Source organism: Sus scrofa, chromosome 13, assembly GCF_054392235.1.
Source record: "Sus scrofa isolate SSC_HxYL_T2T_F1_AM1 chromosome 13, Sscrofa_HxYL_maternal_Yorkshire_Landrace_v2.0, whole genome shotgun sequence".
Taxonomy (NCBI): domain Eukaryota; kingdom Metazoa; phylum Chordata; class Mammalia; order Artiodactyla; family Suidae; genus Sus; species Sus scrofa.
The window spans coordinates 221618545-221644309 of record NC_139395.1 but is presented as its reverse complement, the minus strand read 5'-3'; the positions used below and the strand labels follow the sequence as shown (position 1 = coordinate 221644309).

At 56.0% G+C, this 25765-nt stretch overlaps 1 protein-coding gene across 6 annotated transcripts; it reads left to right on the top strand.

Annotated features, from left to right (window-relative positions):
* The first annotated feature begins 11250 nt into the window (after positions 1–11250).
* On the top strand, positions 11251–23785 carry U2AF1 (U2 small nuclear RNA auxiliary factor 1). 6 transcript variants are annotated; one of them, NM_001444965.1, is made up of 8 exons: positions 11251–11361; positions 14943–15030; positions 18247–18313; positions 21431–21480; positions 21570–21668; positions 22293–22426; positions 22515–22607; positions 23503–23785. In NM_001444965.1, exons 1-8 carry the CDS (start codon positions 11318–11320, stop codon positions 23645–23647), a joined length of 720 nt encoding a protein of 239 aa, NP_001431894.1. In that variant the 5' UTR covers positions 11251–11317; the 3' UTR covers positions 23648–23785. The 6 variants fall into 6 exon arrangements, with proteins under 6 accessions (NP_001431894.1, NP_001431895.1, XP_084843092.1 ...); NM_001444966.1 differs by lacking the exon at positions 18247–18313 and adding an exon at positions 17368–17434; XM_084986966.1 differs by lacking the exon at positions 11251–11361 and adding an exon at positions 11518–11934.
* The last annotated feature ends 1980 nt before the right edge of the window (positions 23786–25765 follow it).

Below are 25765 nucleotides of genomic sequence, written 5' to 3'. Positions count from 1 at the left end.
ACCCTCTCCCCGCTCGCGTCTGTAAGATGCTGCAGGAGGCAGATGTTACAGGCACGTTTTCTTCTCCTTTAAAATGAGGAAGAACACGAGTTCCCGTTGTGGCTCAGCAGGTTAAGAACCCGACTAGCATCCATGAGGATGCGGGTTCGATCCCTGGCCTTGCTCAGTGGGTTAAGGATCCAGCACTGCCGTGAGCTGTGGTGTAGGTCACAGACGCGGCTTGGATCCTGGGTTGCTGTGGTGCTGATTCAACCCCTAGCCTGGGAACTTCCATATGCTGCACCCATGGCCCTAAAAAGAAAAAATAAAACAAAAAAATTTAAAAAATTAAAATGAGAAAGAAGAGACACGGGGCTTTGGGGTGGATACAACTGCCCAGCAAAAGCAGCAAAGGGACAAAGAAGCCCGTCGGTCCCCCCAGGAGAGAACACTTGGCTGGTGGGTCCAGGTTGGCCATTCCCCTGGCAGCTCTGGACACCAGCGCCCGGTCCACCTCCTGATGCCCCCCCATCCCGGCCGACACACGCTGAGGCATCAGCTCCTCAGCAGTGGCAGAGATGGCAGGCAGGCAGTCTGGTCCCACCACGATGGGGCTAGTGTCTAATGGCCCTTTAAAGGCCTCCTGTATCAGCTGCCTTCTGCCACCATCAGTGTGTGTAACAAACCCCCCAAACCAACGGGGCTTTATCAGCTCATGATTCTGGGGCTCATCTGCCCGCAGCTGGGTATCCTCACCTACCTGCTGTGGGTGCAGGTGGGCCTGGCTGCACGTTGGCAGGTCCGAGAGAGACGGCGTGAAATCCTCCAGAGCCTAGGCTTAGAACCACGTCACGGCCTTTCTGCCACATTCCACCATGTGGAGCGATTCTCCTGGACACGGTAACTCAAGGAGAGGGAGCAGATGCCGCCCCTTGAAACGCGGAGCCGCCAGGGCCCGTTTCCGAGGGGCAGGACCTGCGCACAGCCTCGCGGGGCCCCAGGGCAGGGCTGGCCTCCCACGCCATCCGAAAGCCTGGAGCTTAACCTGCAAATGCCTCACTCTGATCCCGGGCTTCGGGTTTAGCGAGCACCCCGGCCACGCTGCTCTGAGGGACCCTTGACCACACGTTCAAAGACACGGACTGAGGCTGTGATGGTTCTTAACCCAGATCCACCAACCTCCGAGAGGCCGGCCGCTCACCAACCCCCAGAAATGTACAAATTTTCATATGTGGGACCAGAGCCTTTATTCAGAATCGGAGAGGGCCCCACGACCCGAGAAAGGTTAAAACTCACCAATACGGAGTTCCCGGTGGTGTGTGTGCATGGGTGTGGGTGTGGGTATCACACCTTGGTGTGGGCAAGAGGGAAAGCCCAGGGTGAAGTGAGTGTTTTGAATTATTGGCAAGCTTTTTTTTTTTTTTTTTTCTTTTTAGGGCTGCACCTGTGGCACATGGAGGTTCCCAGGCTAGGGGTTGAGTTGGAGCTGCAGCTGCCAGCCTACACCACAGTCACAGCCACGCCAGATCCTTAACCCACTGAGCAAGGCCAGGGATCGAACCCGCAACCTCGTGGATGCTAGTCAGGTTTGTTAACCGCTGAGCCACGACGGGAACGCCTCATTGGAGGAATGCCAGGATGGTTTGCCTGATTTCTCCGCAAGGTTTTGCAGAAAGGAAGCAGGGTGGGTTCAGGGCTGTTCTGGGGCAGGGTCGACGCCGCAAGAGGGCGGGGTTGGGGGGTGAGGAGCGCCCACTGTGGACGGCTGACAGAGCCTGCTCAGTGGCTCAAAGTCTTTGTCGGGATCAAACCCTCCTGAGGGAAAGGGGGCCTTCGGATTGTTTCCTCGTCTACGAGGACCAGAGTCGCTGGTTTACACCCCAGCTCCAGGGCAGCCGAACTGTGAGGGCTGCTGGGGGGTCCTCGGCGGCCCCGATGGAACCCACGTGGGTGGAGCCTTCTGTCCACTTCGGAGCGAGAGTCACGTGACTTCGCCAGCCGCCCGCAGCACCCGAGTGGGGGTGTGCACGTCTCTGAAAGAAAACCGTGTCACCAGATCGTGACCCTGTCACCTGAGTAGCACGTCCCTGGTAAGATCAGAGAACACACCAGCAGGGAGGTTTGCAGGATGAGGGCTGGAAGAGCTCCGGGTCCCCGAGCCTCCAGGGGCCCGTGGAAGGCCCACGGGCCAGCGGCTGCAGCGCCAAGGAGAGCCTCCCGGGAGGCACAGGGTCCGAGGCCCCGGCCCCAGAGGGCGATGGAGGCTGAAGGGCGGCCCGGGTCCTGAGAGTCCCTCAGCTCCACCATCCTGGAATAAGCCCAGCCCCCTGGGGTCTCTGAGCCCCTCCCCGCCACAGGGAGAGGCAGGGACCTCCCCCAGAGACATGCCAGCGTGTGGAGGACCAGCCCTGGGGGAGCCCCAGAGGCCCTGGGCCCCCACACCCTTCTGCTGACTGAACCTGACATCCTTCCAAGAACTTCTGGCTGACAAGGGACCCCCTGCCCCCGACCCGCAGGCCCCTGCCTCCTGCTAGAGATCCGCAGGGTGACAGCGCTGGCTGGTGGCAGGTGTTAAGATTGTCAGAAGGACAAGGTCCCTTTGAGGACTCCTGGCCCCTGGCCCAGGCCACCACTCCGGAGGTATTTCACCCCCTGCCTGAAACCCGGGTTCCTGCGGCTGGAGTAACGGCAGAATTGACGCAAGACAGTAACGGGAGAGAAAGAAGCTAATTTGAATTCATGCCCATGGAAGCCTCATGGAAATGGGCCCTAAGAAGCGACCAAAGCAGGTGGCTTTTATACTTTTTAGATTAAAAAATGGTAAATTCGCGGGGAATTGACAAAGACCTTGGGTTTCGGGTGCCAGTGAGGGGCGGATCTGAAGGGTTTGGGCTGTAGTCAGTGAGAGAAGCCACGGGGTTCGTGTATGAGGCTCCTCGCGCATCCCCGACTCTGGCGACACGGGGGTCCCTCCACCCCAGGTGCAGGGAGGGCGCCTTTCCCACGAGAGATGACGTCCTGCTCTCGGGGACAGAGAGAGGGTCAGAGCATCCCTCAGGCCCTGGTCCTTTCTTAAGTCACTTTTGTTGTTTTTTGGTTGTTGTTTTTTGTCTGGTTTTGTTTTATTTGTTTGTTTGTTTGTCTCCCTGCGGTATATGGAGTTCCCAGGCCAGGGATCAGATCCGAGCCACAGCTGCAACCTAAGCCACGGCTGCAGCAACCCCAGATCCGCAGCCCACTGTGCCGGGCCAAGGACAAACCTGCATCCCCGTGGTCCCAAGACGCTGCTGATCCCATTGCACCACAGCGGGAACTCCTTTTTTTTTTTTTTTTTTTTTTTCTTAAGTAACTTTAATTCAAGACAATCAATATGCCACCAAGGCCCATTTTGGAGCCGCCTACCCTGGGCCCCAGCAAAACTGAGCCACTGGAACCAGTGAAGAAAAGCTGCCCCCTCTGTGCCCGGAAGGAACACAGGGCTCCCATGGGCCCCCACCCCGGCTAATTCAGACCCCAAACCCTCCTCCCTGGGGAAGATCTTACATCCAGCTCTCCCCCCCTCCCCCCGCGTTCCCCTAGCCCTGGCCCCAGACCGACCCAGCCTCCTGCCCTAAACCCCAGAGACCTGGCTCCACAGTTTTCCTTCGGCCAGGGGGCCAGTCCGTGGTAGCCCTTATGGGACCCCCACTTCCCAGGAGGTGGACGGGGTGCAAGGTGGTGGGGGAGGCCTCGGGGCAGCATTCGGTGTTTGCAGTCACGTGTCCCTCGGAAAGAATCAGGCCAACGATCAAAACTCAGCCCCTGTTCTAAAACCGAAAGGCAGCCTTGGTTGAGTGAAAACAAAACGCTCCAGATGCTTCACAGCTGGGCCGGCAGGGTCCGATCAGGAGACAGAGCCGCTCGGTAATTTGAACGGGAAGGTTTATCACAAACGATTAACCTAGAGGAACAGCGGGTTGGCAGGAACCACTAGAGAGAAGAGAGCGGAGCTCAGGAACAGCAGACACAGGGAGCAGCCCTCAGGCCTACACAGAGAAATCAAGGGAGAAGCCCCACCCGAGGCGTGGCTGGAGTGGGCAGGGCTCGGGCCAGTCGCTGAGGGGCCCACGAGGCTTGTGGGAGGCCTGCTCTCTCGGTGCCAGGAGGTGCCATCCTGGAGCTTTCTGCCAAGCCACCCAAGGAGTGCAGGAGACTCTGCACGTGGCACGTGCCATGCCAGGTCATGCCAGGGCAGAGACCCTGGGAGCAGTGCCAGGGGAGGTGCTGGCCACTGTGCACCACAGGGCCTGGACACTGGAGCCAGGAAGGGCAGCCCTTCCTCCACCGCGTCCCTTGGAGACACTATACGGACCAGGTCCCCCCCCACCCCCACCGCCACCCTGGCAGAACCACTTGCAAGGCCCAGGGCGTGCAGACAGGGAGCATTTGAAGCTAAGAGGCAGCAGACGAGGGCTGACCCAAGCCCACACCCACAGAAGCCCGTCCCTACAGTCGCCCGTGTGTCCCAAGGTGGCCTGAGCGAGGGATCCCCTCCAAGGGTGACTGGGGGTCCTCAAGAGGGCACCCGACTTAGTGCCTAAAAGTGCAAGACCAAGTTCAGGCAGATAAGAGTATTTGCCAGTATAACCCCACGCCGTGTTTGGGACATACGTACACTAAAAAAATGATTCCTCCTTTATCTAAAACTCAAATTTAGGTCAGCAGCCCGTGTGGTGTTTTTCCTTAAGGCACCGTTGATTTACTATATTGTGTTAGTTTCGGGTGTACAGCAGAACGATTCAGGTATAATTTTTTTCGGATTTCCCACCATAGGTTATTACATGATACGGAATATAGTTCCCTATGCTATACAGTAGGTCCGGGCGTTTATCTATTTAATACATAGGAGCGTGTATCTGCTAATCCCGAGCTTCTCCCCCCGCTTCCCCTCGGGTAACCATAGTTTTTCTTCGAAGCCTGTGAGTCCGTTTCTGTTCTGCAAATAAGTTCGTTTGTACTACCTTTTAGATTCTGTATGTAAGTGACATCATACGGTGTTTGTCTGTGACTGGCTTTGCTTCCTATGATCATCTCTCTAGGTCCATTCATGTTGCTGCCAATGGTCGTGTTTCATCCTTTTTCATTTTTACGTTATTATTTTTTACTTTCTCCGCCACACCACGGTATGTGGAACTTCCGGGGCGGGGGGATTGAATCTGAGTCTCCGAAGTTGGTTCCTTAACCCACCGCACCACAGCGGGAACCCCTCTTTCTTTTTTATGCCTGAGTAGTATTCCATTGTGTCCATGTACCGCCTCGTCGCCCATTCATCTGCCGGTGGACGTTTAGGTTGCTTCCAGGTCTCGGCCGCCGTACCCAGTGCTACAGTGAACACTGGGGAGCACATGTCTTTTCCAGTTGGAGTTTCTGTCTTTTCCAGATCTGTGGGCAGCCTGTGTTTTACATTGACAGGACACCCTGCTCCAGCACTGACCTCGGGGACAGAGTCCGATGGACACGACAAGCTCCACCAAGGCATTCACTTCCGCACCTTCTGCTCACAAGCGCCTCGGTCTCGCACCGGGACTGGCTGAACCCGCGGATGCCCTGCTCCCCCCCCACCCCCCGCCTCCCGGGGGCTGGCCGGGCCGTGGCTCCTTCCTTCAGAGTGTCTGTCACACCCCACCGTGATCCCCTTTCTTTTTTTTGTTTTTTGCTTTTTAGGGCCGCACCCGCAGCATATGGAGGTTCCCAGGCTAGGGGTCGAATCGGAGCTGCGGCTCCTGGCCTACACCACAGCCACAGCAATGCAGGATCTGAGCTGAGTCTTCGATCTACACCACAGCCCACGGAAACGCCGGATCCTTCACCCACTGAGCGAGGCCGGGGATTGAACCCGCGTCCTCATAGATGCCATGTCGGGTTCATTTCCCCTGCGCCACGACAGGAGCGCCCCGTGCTTCCCCCTTTCACTCACTTACAAACATAGCCTGGGATCATTTTGCTGAGCTCCAGGTCCGGGTCCTCTGGGGCCAGCTTGCTGTGGAGTTCAAATCGCTCAGGGCTAAAATGAAATAATAAGAGCACATCCGATATACTGCAACCTCTGTCAGGGCCTGGGGCAGGACCCCGACATCGAATACACCCACATTTCTGCAGCCAAATCCATCCCGGCCCATAAAGAGTACCACAACTTTGCTTCCAGCTGATTTATATGGTAATAAAGTGGCTTGGAGATGCCGAGATAACCACAGATGGTAAATTCCCTGGTACTTCTTACTCCCGAGGAAAATTTTATCAAGCTTCAGGCAGAAACCTGTTCAAGCGAAGCGCAAAGCCTGGACGTACCCGAGCAGTGAGTCGCTTTCACGCCTGGCAGCCGCGGCTCTAGGAGGAGGCCCAGCAGCGGGCACGGCCTCGGTCACCAGGCCAGGTGGACATTGGAGGGTGGGCGTTGGGGCACCACGACCGCATGCTTCTCGGCCCGTCTCCCCAGGTTGCCGAGAACGAAGCATCTCTTTAGCTTGGGGGTCGCCTGCTTGCTGAGCGACGTCCTGGAAGCCAGCGATCGGCAGGTCACGCGTCATGACTGCACAGCCCCCAGGGGCCTCCGGCATCCTCTCTCCTCCCGGTTCTCATCTGGATTCAACCCATTCCAGCGATTCCTCCATCGCTCACGGAAGGCTCAAGACCTGCCCCACCTCCACGTCCAGCGTTTCTCGCCCGTGTTCCTGTCCCCCGATTTACATGTCCGGGGGATCGGCTTGGGGGGAAAGCAAGGAAGCTGGCCAGCCCCTTCTCCTCCCGCGGTCGGGCGGGCTTCCTCTCCAGGTCCAGCAGCAAGCATCGTGCTGGAACAGAGCCTGCCTGGCGCCAGCACCAGCCACTGCGGGCGGCCGTCTTGCAAGCGAACTTGTTCCAGAAGCCCCTGCGTCAGCGTCGTCAGTGAATGACCTGCAGGAAGCACTCAGCGCCCCCTCACCCCACCTCAAGAAAGCATTTATGGCCCCTCTTCCCGGAGTGTAAGACGCCTTTCATAAATCGGGGCAAAAGCAAAGGTCAGAAATAATACTTTTCAACAGACATTCAGGAGGGCGGTGGGGGGAGCTGTGGGGCAGAAACGACATCCGCCCCCTCACGCCCCCCTCCAGCCCACCTCGGTGAATTCACCTTGCTGATTGAAAGGGAGGATCGGACCAGGCGGAAAACGTTTCTTGGGTCACCAGGACACGCGGGTTTGCGTGAGGGGACCTGGGGACACACGCGCCACGCACCCCCAGGGCTTTTTCATCCTCCCTGGGCCTGTGCTCTTGGTCCCGAAACCCTGGCCGCACCCCCAACCCTTCCGATGCCCTGCTGGGAACAGAGCCCACGGCCCCGCTGCCTCATGGCCTCAGAAGACTGGGGGAGACGAGGATGTTTAACTTGAAGCCAGCTCAGCAAATCCATCAGCGTGACTTTCAGGTGTCTGCGGACAGGACGTTGTGCTGCCACAGGCACTTGGGTCGTTTAGCATCGTATGACACTTTCTCAGTCTCCACAGCCATAGCCAACCTCCTGCACATTCGTGCTTGCCTTTCAAGATCAGCGCATCCAGCGAGAATCCACGCTGTTTCACCCGCAGCAAAGCGACGCCTGGCGTGAGCTGGGGCCTCAGGGCTGAGAGCACCCCCGCCCCCTCCCCCACCACGTTCAGCCATTTCCGGGGCTCAGGGGGTCTCAGGCAGCACCTATACTGTGAAGCTTCAACTGTCTGTCCTTCGGTCTCCAAGACCGCATGTCTCAGTGGGTCCTGACATCACCGGCTTCCCGATATCGGCAGGGCCTGTGTGTCTGTGCCCTTCCCACAGCCAGCAAGGGGGTGTCTTGAACTCTTTTTTAACACATGAATAGTGCAAATGAACCCCAAGTCACAAAAGGAAAAGTACAATTTAAAAGTTAAAATGCACACGACATCCATCCATCCGAGAACAACAGAGGTGCCTGGACCTCGGGTCAGAGTGGGGCAGCAAGCTGAATCTTGGCACCAAACTTGGGGGACGAAAGCCTCTCCATTTTCAGAGCTTTTTTGCATTTTGGCATATTGCAGATAACAGACTGTGGGTCTGTTTGGACCAGGGAATCAACAAAAAGGCAGAACCGGGGTCTTCAAAGAGCTCCCAGGCCAGCAAGCGAGCAGAGGCCAACGTGCTGCAAAGGAAGACCTTGCCCTCGGCTGCTCTGGGTTCTCCTGGCTGCCCGAGGAATTAAACTGACCTGAGACAGATGAGCAGGAGAACATCACACAACAGTTTAATGACGTGTACACAGGACAGACCCAGGAAAACCAAGCAGCTCACCAGAGGGGCTATCAGCTTAAACACCATCTTCAGCTCCAGACGAAAAAGGGTGTTGTGGTTCGTGGTTTGGGACTTCAAAGGGGCAGAAGGCAATTCACACAGAGATGGAGAAGCAGATGTTTGGTAAACAAATGTTTGGCGGGGGGGGGGGGGGGGGGGCGTGCAGAGACAGGGGGACACCGTGGACTCTGATCCCTGGGTCTCCCCGTCCCACGGGCCATGTGCTTTTGCAGACCTCTCTGTGATGGCTCTATTTCAGGAAAGGGTCTTTTATCTAAATTCTTTAGGCAGCTGGGGGGCGGGGGAGGGGACAGGTAAAATGAGAGACTTCCCGAGTCCTCTCTCTTAAAAATAACCAGCCTGAACTAATCCTCAGGCCAAGGTGGCACATGTCGGAGCGGCAAAGTCTGCGCCCCTACAGAGAGTGCCTCAAAGTGTCCTACACCACCCTCCCAGGCAGGGGGTATTGATCCCGTTAACAAATGCGAACGCTTAGTCCAGGGAGGTTCACAATCACCTGCCTTAGACAAGACACTTCCACACATGCACCTCCGCCCGCCCCAGTGTGTTAAGTTCTGACCCCCAATGTGGTGGTGTTTGCAGAGGGCCTCTGGCAGGTGTTTAGGTCATGAGGGCAGCGTCCTCACGCATGGAATTAACGCCCTTGTAAGAGACCCCAGGGAGCTCCCCCCCCCGCACCATGAGGACTGTCGGGGTCCGGGATAGGCCACCTCAAAACGTGCCTTAACAGCATATTGATTTTTTTTTTTTTGGTCTTTTTGCTATTTCTTGGGCCGCTCCCTCGGCATATGGAGGTTCCCAGGCTAGGGGTCCAATCGGAGCTATAGCCACCGGCCTACGTCAGAGCCACAGCAACATGGGATCCGAGCCGCGTCTGCAACCTACACCACAGCTCACGGCAACGCCAGATCCTTAACCCACTGTGCAAGGGCAGGGACCGAACCCGCAACCTCATGGTTCCTAGTCGGATTCGTTAACCACTGCACCACGACGGGAACTCCCGATTTTTTTGAATTAAAGTACTTAAGAAATGACCAAGGCAAGCGTCCTTCTGTCCCCCGAGAGGTGGAAATAAAACCTCACAAGAAAGAGGCCCTCCCTGCATCTGGAGGTAGACGGACTCCCCTTGTGGTCAGAGATGGGGACTTGGGGGCAAGAAGATTCATATAAACAAACTATGCTGCTTCTTTAACTGGAACCCCAACAGGAGCTTTTTGTCCTGTCAATTCCTCACAATTTCACCATTTCTTTATCTAAAATGTATAAAAGCTGCCTGCTTTGGCCGCTTCTCAGGTCCCATTTCTATGCAACCTCCATGCAAGCATGAATTAGAAAGTTTCTTTTTCTCCTGTTTATTTATTTTTGGCCTCACCCCCCAGGCATGCGGAAGTTTCCCCACTAGGGAGTGAACCCAGGCCACAGCAAATGATAACGCGAGACCCTTAACCAGCTGTGCCACAGGGAAACTCCTGCTCATCCGTCCAGTGTCAGTTTTACTGTAGGTCCAGCCACAAGAACCCAAGACAAGCAGAGGGGAAAAGGTCCCCCTTCCCAACAGTACAAATAGGATCACAGCCGCTGCTATGACACCCACTACATAAACAGAGATTCTCAAACCACAAGGACGTCCAGGGTCCTCGGAACCACTCTGGGGCTCAACGAGCGTCTGATCACCATTTGCCCTTAGCATGAAAATCACTCTCAAATGTGTCTTATACCAAATTTTAACACCCTAGAGACCACCAAAATAGTAAACATTTCTGCTAGAAAAACAATGTTTGTGTAGTCCTCCTCTAGGAATAAACGTCCATGCTGCTTCTTCAGTTTACATGGGAACCCCTGAGATTGCAGCGCTGGCGGAGCAAATACAACAAGTGTCCATCTGCCCCCCAAACAGAAAGAAGCCCGCAGGAGGGCACTTGGTGTAGGATTGCTAGTAAAAGTGAGACTGGCAACAATCCATGTGCCCATCCACAGGGGACTGGTTGAATAAGCGATTCACCACCACACAGTGGAGCCACAAAAGCGGTCAGGACATGACCACGTAGTCCTTCGGAGCCACCTCCAGGATGTAAGGTTACATGAAAAAAGGCAAGGTGGGGGAAACGGTGGGTGGAAAGGAACTGCCCTAAACAGAACAAACTAGGGTAACCGGAGATGGATAGCTCTGGGGGAAGGGTCCGGCGCCCCCGTGGGTCTGTAACCTCGTGCTCAGCTCTGCCCGGCCCCTCTCCCCGGAGCTTCCCCGCGCCGAGGCTCTTCCGGGGCTTTTAGGGTTTACGCGCCGGGAGCTACTAGACGTCCCTAAAGCAGAGCCGCCCCTGGTTTTTGCAGTGGGTCTCGCGCAGTCGGCCTCCTGGGCGATCGGAGCCTCCGAACCCGCCAGGCTTTTCCCGGTCGGGCCCAGGCCCTAGCGGCGCATTTCCCGGGGCCCGCGGCGTTGGGCCACCCCGGCTCCGTTCCAACCCACGAGGGCGCTGGAGGAGCGGGGGATCTTCCCGGAGGAAGGGCTCGAAAGGCGGTGAGGGCGGGGTTGTCCCACAGCGAAAGTACGAGGAAGGGGAGCCTGCACCTCGCAGAGCTCCGCAGAACCCGCCCAAGCGGGGCACGCGCGCCCCGGGCCTAGCCCCGGGGACTGCGTGGAGAAGCCCCTACCCGCCGCCTCCCGACCGCCGTTTGCGTGCTCGGCTTCCCCGGGCCCTCCGGGGGCGCCGGCGGGGTCGGGGACCTCGGCCTGGGCCCAGGGCGCTGGGAGCGCGGGCCGGCGGAGCTGGAAGCGCGGGTGCGGGGCAGGGGGAGTGCCGGAAGGGGGCGCTGGCGGGCGGCACCTCCCGTGCCCGCCAAGTCCCGCCCACGCGCAGGCAGCGCCTCTTCGGATTGGGCAGCGACCCCCGCGCCGTCGGGGCGGAGCGAGCGTCGTCGCGTCCGGGTGACGTCTCCCGCGGGCGTCGGGCGGGGTCGTCGGCGGCGGTGGCGGCGGCGGCGGCGGCGGGTGGGAAATGGCGGAGTACTTGGCCTCCATCTTCGGCACCGAGAAAGACAAGTGAGTGGGAACCGGCCGCCGGGTTTCGGGCCGCGGGGGCGGGCGGCGCGCGAGCGGGCTCGGCCTCGGGGCCTGGGAGGCGGCGGGAGGCCCGGCGGGCCGGCGGGGGGAGGGGAGCGGCGGCCCTTCCGGCCTCGGGAGCCGCGCCGCCGCCTCGTGCGCCCGAGCGGGCGGGCGACGGGCCCGGGCGGGCGGCGGGCTTCCGCTCGGGCGGCGCGGCTGCTCCCGCCCGGGGCGCCTCGGCGGCCCACCTACCGGCGACGGGGCCCCCGCGCCCCCGGGTCTCCGGAGCCGTCCGAGTTGCGCTGAAGTTGTCAGCGTTGCCAATCCCCGCAACTTTCAGCTTTTGAGGTCGCGTCGGGCAAGCCGTAGTACAGACCTCGCCCGAGTTAAATCGTCTGGTAACTTAGGGTCCGAACCGTTGGGGTTTTATCCACTTAATAAGGCTCCTCTGTGCTTAATCGATGATCTGGGCTGATCGTAAGGACGTTTGATGAGATTACGGTTAACTAGCCTAAGAGGCACAATCTGCTTCTAGAACACTTGAAAATGCAATTCCAACATAAGAACGAGGTAGAGAGTTTTTTCTTTTTTAAGGTTGTGTGTCTTCCCTAAGCGATGGCTAGCCTGAAGTTTTTAAAATATTTTTGACTTTGCCACGTATGAATTTCCAATGCAAAGTTTAGACTAAGGGGAATGTTTTCAGACACTTTGGAGGATAATTGTTAGTTCGCAAACCTAAAGACTAAGCTTATTTTATTCTTTGGGTAAGTGGTTCACATCTCGGGATCCTTCAAGGCTGTACGAGGCTTATGCGAATGTGTTTTTAATGATAAACCCCTAAGTTTGGTGTAGATAACGTTTTGATACTACTTTATCAAACACTTTCAAGTTGTTTCTGTTTTCCAGGGTGCAGTCGATCTTGTAAAATGTCTTTTCTCACATATTCCCGAATTTCCTGTCACTTGGAGGAGGGGATTTTTTTTTTTTTTTTTTTTTTCCTAGCAAAACTCACAAGACAGAATCATCAGTCATCCTCTAGGACGTTTGTTGGAGGCCAGTCTCTGGGCACTCAAGGATGCATAGTCTGGATCTTGTTCTCAAGGAGCCAGGGGTGCTTGTCACGTAAGGGATCGCACAGAAGTCAGATGCGTTGAAATTGTTACGTGCTGTGCGAGAGGCGTGCCCGGGCCTCACACAGCAGTTTGGGGACCCTGGTCTTGAAAGCACTGGCCAGCTCCGCTGGGAAGAGAGGCTTCTGGCGTCTGGTGAGGAGCCCGCAGTGTCAGCGCCACTCTCCGGATTGTATAGCGGCCGTCTTAGGTCCCAGGCACTGGTGTTCCCTCTCTCTTGTAAAAAGCTGCATGAGGTGTTTTCTCTTTACTCTGAAACTCTTCCTGCAGAGGTTCATTCCAATAACATTTTTTACTATGCTTGCTGTAACCAACCACATCTCAACCTGTAGGAGCTGTTAGGTACAAGTCGTGGCTGCATTTCAGGAAACTGGATTATTTAATCTAGGTTTCTTGTTTCAGGGAGACTTGGGGGGTTTTAGTTTCCAGGAAACATCTCGACTCTTAAAAAATGAAGGTGATGGTTCCTGCTAACTTTTTTTTTTTTTTTTTTTTTTTTTTTTTTTTTAACTTAAGCTAGAAGTGAAATGTAGGTCTCTACCAATTAAAAGTATTTCACTAGGGAGTTCCCGTCCTGCTTTGGCGGTAACGAACCCAGCCAGGATCCATGAGGACGCTGGTTCGATCCCTGGCCTCTCTCAGTGGGTGAAGGAGCTCAGTGTTTGAAGGATCCGGCATTGCCGTGAGCTGTGGTGTAGGTCGCAGGCACGGCTCGGATCTGGTGATGCTGTGGCTGTGGTGTAGGCTGGTGGCTGCCGCTCTGGTTCAACTTCTAGCCTGGGAGCCTCCGTATGCCAAGGGTGCGGCCCCTAAAACGACCCAGAGGAAAAAAGAAAAAAATTTTGATGGTTACACATTTGAGACTGTGGATATTGTTTAAATGTAAACATAGGGTAGCCTTTCTCACATCTTCTCTGATAGCAAATCTTTTACCGGTTTTCATTTGTCTCCGTAGTTGAATAAGCACACTGGACAGTTTTGAGCCACAGGGGAAGTCCAGCCACTGGGAAGGTTTTGCCCAATGGACTGAGTGCGCTAATTAACTGGGCATCATGAAACGAGAGGAGGTGCAGGAGGTGCAGGAGCGGGGTGGTTTTAATCACGTGGAATAGTTGGGTTTTAGTTGTTGAGATAGGACGTTCGTCCATTCTGGAACATTCTTAAAATAGGCTCGAGCGGCTGGAGCTGTGCTCCGTCTCCTCAGGTGACCGAGGCCCGGCAGAGGAGTCTGCACCTGTGTGTCATTTTCCTCCCTGACACGTCCGGACCTGGCCGTCCGTGTTGCTAACGCTCAGTCCGAGGCAGGTTGGCCTTTCGTGGAGGCCCTTTGATCGTGGCCTGCGTTGGCATCTAAACGTGGCGCTTGCTCACACTTTGCCTCTGCGGGTGGCCTCCCGCCTCTGCGGGTCTGCCTGTGCGCGGGGCCCACCTGGCGAGGTCTCCTCCCGCTCACAGACCCGCCGGCCCGCAGGGCGCTCAGGCCGCTGGCTTGCAGGTGTCGGTGCTGTCTGGACGGTCCGAGTATTTGAGCACGTGGAGGGGGACTTTGCGACGGGGCACAGGGTGGCCGAGCGCGGGTCCTGCAGGCAGGGTGGCCTCCCCAGTCGCCTGTTTTCGGTGAGTCGAAGCCCAGGGGACGGATTGTTTACTTCAGACCTCTTTTTGGGAGTTTCCCGCTGGTCTGGTGTCCTGGGCGAGGGAACCTGCGCTGGTCTTGGGTTTACGTAGGTGACGGGAGCTGCACGTGATGCGCACACAGCACTTCTGGTCCCGGCTCTTGGAACAGGGCCAGGTTGGCGTCTTCCTCGGTCAGGCGGGGGTGGCCTTCCTGTGCCCAGGCACCGAGTGGCAGGTCAGGATCTTGACCCGTCCCCGCACTGGGTTAGGGGCCTCGAGAGGGACTTGGCATCCTGCAGGACTGGAGAATAGATAGGCTTTAAGTTAAACCCAGGTTCAGACGAATTTCACGTTCAATTCAAGAGAAGACCGTAGAGCAGAGAAGTACAGTTTACCCTGGAACCCTTGGGGGCTGGGGGCTGGGGGGCGGCCCTCTGCACGGCAGCTGCTCATCAGCCCTCCGTGTTGGGTTCTGAAACCTCAGGTTCGCCCTGCCGTGGGTCCTGTGGTGTGTGGCGTTTAGTAGCTGAGAAATCTGAGTCTCTGGACCTGCATGATTCACGCCCATGTTGTTTGAGGGTTGCTGAAAGTGGAGGGGATTTGAGTGGGGGGGTTCGAATGGGAGCTTGTCGGTGAAAAGGCACCACATGGGGGGGGGCAGGTTGAATCTGAGTAATCCTGAAACGGGGGCACTGTTGCCCGCAGGAACGGTGTGCCCGTGTTTCTGTGAAGTGAAAGGAAAGTGGCCGGGTGGCACTTGTCGTGTTGATGACGTTTCCATCTCTCTGACCCCTGTCCAGCAAAATAATCAGCTCTTATTTTCCCTTACAGAGTCAACTGCTCATTTTATTTCAAAATTGGAGCATGTCGTCATGGAGACAGATGCTCTCGGTTGCACAATAAACCGACCTTTAGCCAGGTTTGTTTGTTTTCCTTTTTTTTTCTGTTTTCATGTAAATTATCAAAACGTCATGTACTAAAGACTCCTGCTTTATAGAGGCAGTTAAGCAGGTCTAGTTGTTTTATTTCCCATGTGTGTTCATAAGGGTACTTGGTTTCATGAGAATGAGGCGGGCGAAGCAGCCCGAGTGGAAGGTCCCCTGTTTTTGTCGTTAGCGAAGCCCATTGGCAGAGGCTGGTTTCCTCCGCCTTGCCACCCTCCTTGCCGCTAGCCGACGCTGGCCTGGCCTCTTTTCCAGGCGGTGGAGGTGGCGTGGGCTCCCTGCTAGTGGGTCTCAGGCAGTGGAGGTGGATGGAGCCACCCACGGTGGAGGAGTTGTCAGCAGAGCCGCCCCCGCCCGGGGCAGGCGGGGGTTCTCAGTGCTCCTGGGTTCAACCCCACTGAGACCCCCGCCAAGGGAAGGGCAGGCTGTGCCACATCGCAGAAGCAGTGGGCATTACCTTCCGAACAGCCGGTCTGTTCACTTCATTGAGAGACGCCTGTTACCTTGGGTTTGGCTCTGCTGTGAGTTCAGGTCAATCAAAAATTGTGATTTTTTTTTAAATAGTTTATTTTTGGATAATTGGAGAAAAGGCAAGGGTTCCTACCCTGCAAGTGATCCGCTGACTTAAAGGGAGAAAGCACCGCTGAGAGGAACAGAAAATTTCTGCCCAAATTTATCTAAGCGTTTGGGATCTGAAAAAAAATCTGTACTGCAGTCTTTCCAGACTGAGGGCTCTGAGCTCCTGCCCACCGCCCGTGAGCTCTGCACGTGCAGCCTTGGAACTGCCCGCCCCTGGAGGAAGCTGGACTCAGCCTTTGAGCCCCTGACGGAATGTCTTCCTCTAAGCATTTAGGAAAATCAGCCGATTAGTGTAAGAAAGAGACCATGTTTTCTAACGTATCAGCTTTGAACATGTCTCTTGAAACTCAGAATATTGGAGAACTTGCTTTACATTTTCTGCAGTGTTTTTTTCAAGTGGTTCGCCTTATGAACTGCATCTCCCACTAGGTCAGTGGCCTTGGTTCCATAAAAGTTTGCCGGGGTCAGTCGTACGCGCTAGCTTGCCTCTTGATTTGATGTGCTTGGTTGGGTCTCGGTAACCCGACCACCCCGATTTCAGTGGAACTGCGCTGCTCCCTCTTTAAGTGAAGTTTCTTGCATTAAGCAGCCACTGCCGGGTGACCCGGGCGAGACCAACGTGAATTTCCGGTGGAATAATTGGGCTCGCGGTAGCTTTCCATCGGCGTTGTCATGCTCGGGTGACTCCAGTTAAAAACGGAGTGAGCTTGACTTTGGGAAACAGCTGAGGCCCCAGATAAGTTGCCTCGGGGCAGTACCGATGGCTTGGGGAAGAGGCCCGGCCCCGAGGGAGGGTCTGTGGTCACGGGTGTGCCCTGTGACTCTGGGGTGTCCTCCCAGGGGGGGTTCCCAGAGCAGACCTCCGACTGGGGGGCTCTCGCCCAGCCGCTCCCCTTGAGAGAGGCGCAGTAGCAGTGGCGCTGGCTGGGTTTGTAAAACCGCTGACAGAACTGCTGCGGACCCAGGTTGAGGCTGAATATGTATTTTCCTAAATCATGCTGTTTGTTGGTGCAGCTTATAAATCTCTAGCGTAATTGAATGGGGGTTTCTTTCTAAGCTTCTTACGGTGATGTGGACGTTAAAATTCATGTGATATACTAGCCTACTAACTTACACATGGTTTGTTTTTTCAGACAACTTGATTTTAAGAAGAACGGTACAATGTAAGGTTTCGAGTCTGCCTGATCCAGTTTAAAGCACAAGGGCTAAATGGATTTTTTTCCCTTAAAAGAAGGATCGGAAAAGAGCAAATGTTTTAAGCTATTGTATTATGTAAACAGAGGTCCCACCAAGAAAACATAAATATGCTAGGCGCCCACGAGAGTCGGGCACCCCATGCGGTGTGCCCGTTTCCCACGAGACCACGCGCGCTGGCTGGACTGCGTGTGCTTGAGCTGTGCGTTGGGTTTTAGAAACACGGAGCGCGTGTAAGACAGCGGCCTAGTGAGTGTTACTTACCTTGCCTCACAACACCTCAGTGACGTGGGACTACTCAGAGTAACCGCTCCAGTGTCTTCTTGGTTCTTGCTGGCGGACCTGACCTAAGTCACTGCTCAGACTCTGTTTCCATAATATGACGGCTGGGTGGACTCTGCAGAAGACGAGTATCTGACTTGCAGGAAGCAAGCAGACAGCACGCGGGGAGCCATTTGCGAACGAGTTGTCTCTTTGCAATTGTCTGATATCTGCACAGCAGCCAGTAGAATTCCCCTTTTTATTTTTTTTCCCCGCAGACCATCTTGATTCAAAACATCTATCGTAATCCCCAAAACAGTGCACAGACGGCTGACGGCTCACACTGTAAGTCCCACAGTTGGAGGAGTTTTTTAAGGCAATGGTGTTAAAGAGCCCACTCTTAATTGAGACAAACCATGTTGGCTTCTGAGCTGCTGACACAGAGCTGTTGCAAACAGGACACGGTGCCGGAGGTCCGTGGCGCACACAGCGAGAGCTTGATACTTGGCCGGGCCTGTTCAGCCGGCTGTCCGGGGGCGTCGCCGGCCGGGCCTCTTCCCGCCACGGACCCTTGTTCGCGACAAGGGCCCGGCCCTGCGACGTCTGAGCGTCACCAGCCGATCACTGGTCTTTCCGGTGACTGAGCCCCTGGCAATTATTAAGTTCTTTCTGTAAAAGCAGAAATCTTAGGCCTTTTTAGGAATCAGTAAGGTAAGTGGCCCCGTAAGTGTGGGTTTGGCTTCACCGTGAGTTTTTCCTCTAGGAAGTGGAGATTTCATGATATGTCATTACCGTATTTCTCCAGTCAGCGTGCACAGGCCCCGTTCTTTCTCAGTTGTTCGTTACAAGTGTGCCACGCGGGACTGTTGTGGTCCTAGCCTGCCGAGTCACCCTGCGTCCTTCACCGGGCTGGAACCCTGAGACCCCGCAGTGTGTGCGGTCTGACCGAAATGCGGTAGTCGCATATCATGGGATCTCTGGCAGGTCGCCCCGCGGGGCGCTGCAGATGGCCGTCAGCTGAGGACATCTCGGCTTCCAAAGAAAATAACTCGCTCTTTTTTCAGCCCTGAGTCTTGACGGAAGCGATCGCCAGGAAGCCGGTGAAGTGTTGACATTTAATTTTCCATAATATAAAGTTGTTGCGTTTTGTATTTCAGACCATTGCCCTCTTGAACATTTACCGTAACCCTCAAAACTCTTCCCAGTCTGCTGACGGTTTGCGCTGTAAGTTCATCCAAGTTCCTTCCCTGGTTCCCTGGGCTTGCGCGTCAGAGCTCAGTGTCCACCGCGCCTGGTCTGCCGCTCTAGTGTCAAGGACCGCCCTCTCAGAGGCGCCCAGCTCGGCCCCCATCGAGCTCGGCGCCCGGGCCCCTTCCCTAGGAGGAGGAGCAGGGACAGCAGAGGTGCCCTGGGGCCAGCGCGGAGCTGCTCGCCTGCCCCTGGGCCGTCACCGGGGAGGCTGCGGCAGCACCGCGCCCACGAGCAGACGCTTCTCCAGCTAGAGGAACCTCCTGAGAGCGCCCCGCGGGTTCTTACGTAGACCTCTCTGCCCCTAAACTCCACTGGGCGAGGGTGCTTTTGATCGTGAGAGCCCTTCCCAGATGAGGGCTGTCCAGTGACAGTGAGCCCGAGCCCGCCTTCCACGCCAGCCTGAGCCGACTTTGCATCGCCAGAAAACCTGGTGGGGGGCTCTCCCGCCTCAGGACCCAGGCGCTCCCATTGGAAGAATAAGGGACGCCTGGTAGGGAAGAGCGAGACCGGGCCCCCAGGAGCCGCTCCTGGTTTCCCCGGGTGCGGGAAACACTGAATTGAAGTCAGGGGTGTGGTGTTTACCCGGGGCTGGCTGTTAGGAAACAGGACAGGCGCTGCCATCATGGGAAAGTTGATTAACTACACCGTAAGCTTCAGAACCGGTGAGCTGTAGAGTGCATTTGGTCACCCGAGGAGACGGTGGCATGAGCGTCCTGGCCTTGTGTTAAAATCCAGGGGTCCGGACCCAAGGGAGCTGTGAAAAGTCATCACAAAGTAGCCACACAGGGTCCCTCCGTAGCCACAAACCTGAGTCATGTACACCCGTGGCCTGGAGCCCCTCAGTCTACAGGGTGACCTGCGGTGGGTGGAACCGTCCCCGCAGCCGCCACCTGCTCGAGGTGGCCCCAACCAAACTGGGAGGCCTCCGGGTGCGTGCCCGGGGGCCGTGTCTGCAGGGGAAGGACGGGTACATTTTTCCTGAGAGACACCACATGTTTTTGCTGCTCATGCTGATCTGGTAGGGAATTCATTTCTTTCCCTGAAGCTGATGGTAGCAGGATTGGTTTGATAGCCCTTGGTTAAAAAATGCCTGGTTTTTTGGTTTGTTTTCTTTTTTAAAGAAATGAGATGAGTAGGTGGGGGAACTCTGTATGCGGGCTGTTCCAGCCCTGCCCGGAGAAGCGAATGAGAAGCAGTGACTAACGACAGTTCATCATTCTCTGCCCTGAGCGTTTCGGGGGGAGTGTGTGCTTTGTTGACAGAAGAATGTTGTACCAGCTCTCTTTGTGTCAGTATTTGTGATGCACAGTGCTCTTGTTTTGCATATGCTACAAAGTAAAAGTTTAGCTGTACTAAATATTGCCATTCTGGGGTCCCGGTTGTATAAATTATATGAAATTTTGACTATGCAATTCCAAAGGAATATCAGTTTAAATTGACGAACTTGAAATATCTGGCAAAAGACCCTTCCAATAGAATTCCAACCAGCTAGGCTTAGCAGTTTCCTAGAATTACTGTCTCTTCTCAAGATACCCTTTTATCTGTAGAAAAACAAGCTTTCTATGCTCAGATTAGACTTAAACGTGAACCCCAGTTTAAGAGCGTTTCTGTGAGAAGACTGGATACTTGCATTTAAACTATTGAACAGTTTTTTAATCACTCATCTCTGCCTTTCAGGTCATTTTGATTGACTCGGTGTTAACCAGAGTATAGGAGAAAAAACTCTGCCCACTGGCATAGCAATATTGTTAGGTAGTGACAGGGTGGAAGCACCATGGACACAGCCCGTATTTTAACCACCACCAAAATTTGATTCTCGATACTGCTAAAACTTTGAGGGTGTAACTATTTTTTTTTGTTGTGGAGCAGGAAATTAACTTCCAACATTAAAATCTGCCCTTTGGAATGGGCTTCTCTGACATTGAAAACCTCATTTCTCCTTGAGAAGAGGTACGTTCCTGACAGCCTTTCACTTGGGCTGGGCTGTCGCCTGATACCCTGGGTGAGGCTTGTGTCCCAGAGCAAGCCAGAGTCCTGGAAATTCAGAAGGAACTGCAGAGCAGGGCCACCCCCACCCCAGTGGCTAGCAGGTGAATGTAAGTCGTAGTCAGAAACAAAGTCGAAGCGGGTTCTGACGCTCAGAGTTTTTTAAAAAGGTGTTTCCAGGAAGCTAGGGAACTGCTTGCAGGCAGCAGAGTGTGGCTAGAACTTGGGGCCCTGGGTGGGAGCCCGGAGGCCTTGGGCCCAGGAGGGGGGCCGACCCTCGAAGCCACTCCCTGGCCTGGCTGTTGGGGACGTGAGTTTCTTGACACACAGCCTCGTGCCTTCTCAGATTTAGGTTCAGAGAACTTCCGGGTTGGAACCGTAAAATTTGCTAGAATGATATTGAGGGTAGAATGTCAATCTGCAAAATCTCTGCACGCAGTGGACCTGATGTCACTTAGTGCCCGTGGATTATGAAGAAACCCGGTGGAAAGAGCTTGAAATGCAGACAAGGCTTTCCTCAGCGCATTGAAACCTTCCCTTCATGGAAAAGAGGGCGTTCAGAACACTGTCGCTGAACTTGGTTATATCCTACCGAACCTTTATATTTGGTCATTTGGGTTTTAATTGCATCAGAAAGAATTTTAAAAGCATTTGTCAGCTGATAAGCAGTCAAAGCAACTAGTCAGGAAACATAAGCTTTTAATTACCTACCTTGGTTTCAGCTTTCATTTTAACCTACTAAAGGAGAAAAAAAAAAAAAAATGAGTGTGATTCCTTGGCCTCCATTTTAAATCTAAAAAGAGAATTTTCGTTTAAAAATTTGAGAGTCAACGTTTTCCTCACATTTTCTGAAAATGTTGGCCCTTTGATGCTGATGAAAATGTGTCGTGATTGGAGTATTTTCGTAGCCAGAGCTGAGCCCGTGATGAGGCCTGTACAGATCTCACCACCCTGTGCAGCCTCCCCGAGGGGCCGTGTGCCGCGTGTCTGCCGCCTCCAGTAGGACGCAGCTCTCGTTCTCTCTAGATAATCTGATGTGTGTCGCGTAGCACGTCGAGGCGGGCGCGGCCGCGCGCTCACCCGCCGGGCCTCTGTCGCCTGCAGGTGCCGTGAGCGATGTCGAGATGCAGGAGCACTATGACGAGTTCTTTGAGGTGAGCGGGACCCCCGGCCGGCGGGCGGGCGGGCGGGCAGGGCGCCGCACCCTGGCCCGTCTCGCGGTGACCGCCCCGTCTCCCCCCAGGAGGTCTTCACGGAGATGGAGGAGAAGTACGGCGAGGTGGAGGAGATGAACGTGTGTGACAACCTGGGCGACCACCTGGTCGGGAACGTCTATGTCAAGGTAGGAGGGGGCCGTCGGGTCGAGACCCCCCCCACGTGGCAGCCGTGGGGGCGCCCGTTCCACCCCCGGCCTCCCTCCGCGGGGGAAGGCGCCGGCTCTGCCCCGAGCTGCGGCTCCAGCTCCAGGTTGACCCCTGGCCCAGGAACCTCCACGTGCCGCAGGTGCCACCTGGAAAGGAAAGGGAAGAGGGTGGGAGTGAGGGGCCGCAGGGAGTGGGTCCCCTAACCGGGGGGGGGGGGGCGCCCTGCCCTTGAGGTCCCACCTGCTCAGACCTGTTCCTGCATTGCTCGTGGCTCCAGCCCGTGGCCGGCCTGTGGGTGCTGGAGGCCGGGGCAGCGGCCTGGGCGTCCGCTGTCCAGGGACTGGGGAGGAGCAGCTGCTTCCGCCTGCCTTTTTTTTTTTTTAAATCTTTCACTGCCTGCACTAATCACTGCATTTGTTCTTTTAACCAATTGAATTTGAAAACCAATATAGCGTATCTGGTGTGACCTTCGCGGAGGGAGGGTAGCCTCCTTTATGGCACCGAGCGACTCGCCTCTGGGAGCCCAAGTGTCTCTCTGAAGCAGTAGTAGGAAATCTGGCATGGAGGGGTGAGAGGCAAGCATTTTTGTTTCGTGTTTGCAGTTTCGCCGTGAAGAAGATGCGGAAAAGGCCGTGATTGACTTGAACAACCGCTGGTTTAACGGCCAGCCGATCCACGCCGAGCTCTCGCCCGTGACCGACTTCAGGGAAGCCTGCTGCCGTCAGTATGAGATGGGGTAGGTGTGGACAGGCCCCAGGGCGCCTGCGCGGGGCGGGGGCGGGGGCTGTGCACGCGCCCTGTGACCCCGTCTGGTTCTCCCGCAGAGAGTGCACGCGAGGCGGCTTCTGCAACTTCATGCACCTGAAGCCCATCTCTAGAGAGCTGCGGCGGGAGCTCTACGGGCGCCGTCGCAAGAAGTGAGTATTGGGGTGGTCTGTTCTCAGCGAGTGAGGCTTGGCCTTGGGGTCACGTGTCTTCCTTACAGGGCACTGCTGGAGTGTCGTGCGTGTTTATTTATGTGAAAGTTTCCAGGCCAGGGATCAAACCCGAGCCACAGCAGTGGCGGCACCAAATCCATAACCACTGGGCCGCAGACTTTAACTATAGAGTGTTCTTTCTGGAGGCCGTTGCACAGACCCGCGTCTCTCTAGTGACTGCGGGTGGGTCGGGCTGTCTCCCTGGTGTTTCATTCCCACAGTGAGAGCAAAGCACAGTCTCCTGTACACACCGTCCATCTCCAAGGGAGTTTCTTTGGTGGGCAGGCCAGGGTGGCACTGCCCTGCAGACCACCCAGCAGCGGGCACAGTTGGCTGTCCCGTCCTGGTGCTGAGGTGCGGGCGGAGTGTCAGCAGAGGCCCAGCTGTTGGCGGGGCGAGCCACTTTTCCTGCTCCCGGAGTTCTGACTCTCTTCTGCTGGGCACCCGCTGTTGGCGGTGAGCAGAAGCTGGGAAGCAAGAGCCCCCACCTCCAGCCGACGTCTGCGGGAGGCGGCCCGGCTGGGGCAGGACCTGGAAGCGGGGCCGGGCGTCGGGTGAGCGGCGCGCACGTCCACTTCGCTCTGGGCTACCGTTTCCCTGGTCATTTAAAGAGGCGGTGCCACCGCAGGAGACCCAGGATGTCCCCCCCGGCCCCCCACCGTCTTAGAGCTTCGGCCTGCGACTTCATCGGCACCTTTCTCCTTTCGCATCCGTGTCGCCCCTAATGCAGACGAGACACGGTGTGTCGCGTTAGTTCGCCAGCTCCACGAGACGCCCTCGTGGGCTGCCCGCGCGGTTTGGATGCCATGGTTTTGTTTCTTGTCCTTGGTTGCAGGCATAGATCGAGGTCCCGCTCTCGGGAGCGCCGCTCTCGGTCTAGAGACCGTGGTCGTGGCGGTGGCGGCGGCGGCGGCGGCGGCGGGGGACGGGAGCGCGACAGGAGGCGGTCGAGAGATCGTGAACGATCTGGGCGATTCTGAGCCAGGCCATTTTTACCGTATGTCTGCTAGAAAGTGTTGTAGTTGATTGACCAAACAAGTTCATAATGGGAATTTTTTTAAAAAACAACAAAAAAATACAAAGATGGGTTTCTGAATAAAATTTGTAGTGATACAGTATCCCGGTGTCACTGACTCCTCGTGGAAAGCCCTGGTCTTACATGTCCTTGAGGTGAAGCTGTTACTGCCGCTGTCACTTTGGGTGTAAGTGACACCGTCGTTCTGAACTGAGGGCATGAAACAAACCACCAGTTAAGGGGAAATTCCTGTAAGAACAAGTCACCGTGTCGCCCGTTACCCGCACGCCCCCTGACGGTGGCCCTCGCTGCCCGCCTGGAGTGCAGCGCAGCCAGTGCCCCTGAGAGCCGGGCCGGGCCCGGGAGGGAGTGCCCCCTGCCCCCTGCGGGCTCAGCTGTCCCACCACCGGCTGCTGCTTGGCTCCGAGAGCCCCCGTGTGTTTGAGACACAGGTGGCCCAAAACAGGAACGCGTTCAGGCCGCCCCCATGTCCTGAGCCACCGAGGTGACAGGGCTCAGACCTGGCTCGGCAGCCTCGGTCACGACAACCCCGGGCAGTCTGCCGGCTGCTGGGCAGCCTTACCCGGAAGCGGCCCAGAAGCGATTGCAGGGGACACGGCGTCCTCACCGCCGGCCTCCAGGCCCCGGCGCCCACTCTCCCGTGGCTGGTGGCGGCGGCTCAGGGAGCGCGTTCAGCCCTGTGCCGTCCCGCTCACCCGGGACCGGCTGGGAGGAGCTGATACTTACTCGGTCCCCTGGTTTCATGACAGTCCAGTCATGCTCGGTCAGTTATTTTAAAAAGGGATTCTAGTGATTTGAACATTAGTTTTTACCTAAGTTGTGGTGTCTTGAACTTTCTGGAGCTGGGGGAGCAGAGCAGCGTGTGGTTGGTCGCACGTTGTGTTTCGGGTTTGGTTTGTTTTCCGATTAATGAGTGACACTGAGGTGGTGATCTAGGTGGTTTTGTTTAAAGCATCTCTCACATTCCCAGAAGAAACACCCCTATTTCAGCTTTCCCAGCCAAGTTTGGCCAGAGTTAAGATTGACCATTTCCTCTCCTCTGAAGGCGAGACCGTGTGGCCGTTCTTTTTAAAAACAGTGGCCTTGATGTGCAGTGTCGGCCGATGTCTGCCGCACAGCAGAGCGGGTCGGTCGGTCGCGTGTGTGCCCTCGGTGTGTCACCTCCGTCCTGGTCCAGGCGGTCCCCGAGGTGACAGCGGGACCTTGCGGTCTGTTCCAGAGGTAACAGTTTGCATCTCCTGACCCCAGACTCCCAGTCCAGCCCGCAAAACTCTTACTTTTTACTTTGGTCTTTTTAGGGCTGCACCTGCGGCACACGAAGGTTCCCAGGCTAGGGGTCTAATCAGAGCTGCTGCTGCTGGCCTACACCACAGTCACAGCAGCACCAGATCCGAGCCACATCTGTGACCTACGCCACAGCCCACGGCAGTGCCAGATCCTTCGCCCGCTGAGGAAGGCCAGGAATCGAACCTGCCTCCTCATGGATAATAGTTGGGTTCGTTTACCACTGAGCCACGACGGGAACTTCAATCCCACAAAATTCTTAATTTGTATTTTTTTGCCTCTGGGGGGAGGTGGTGGTGGTTTTTGCTGTACCTGTGGCATGCAGAAGTTCCTGGGCCAGGGATCGAACCTACAGCACAGCAACAACCTGAGCCAGTGACAGTATCAGATTCTTAACCCACTGAGCCACAAGGCAGTGCCCATGAAAGAGCATTTGAATTGTTTTGTTGTTGCTTTTGAGGGCTACACTCTCTGCATATGGAAGTTCTCAGGCTCAGGGTCCAGTCGGAACTATGGCTGCTGGCCTGTACCACAGCCTCAGCAACGCCAGATCCCTGACCTACTGAGCGAGGCCAGGGATGGAACCCACTTCCTCGTGGCTACACCTGCAACATGTGGAAGTTCCCAGGCCAGGGGTGGAATCAGAGCGGCAGCCACAGCCACGGCCACGCTGGGTCCGAACTGCACCTGCAACCTACACCACAGCTCACAGCAACACCAGATCCTTAACCCACCAAGCAAGACCAGGGGTCAAACCCATATCGTCATGGACTCTAGT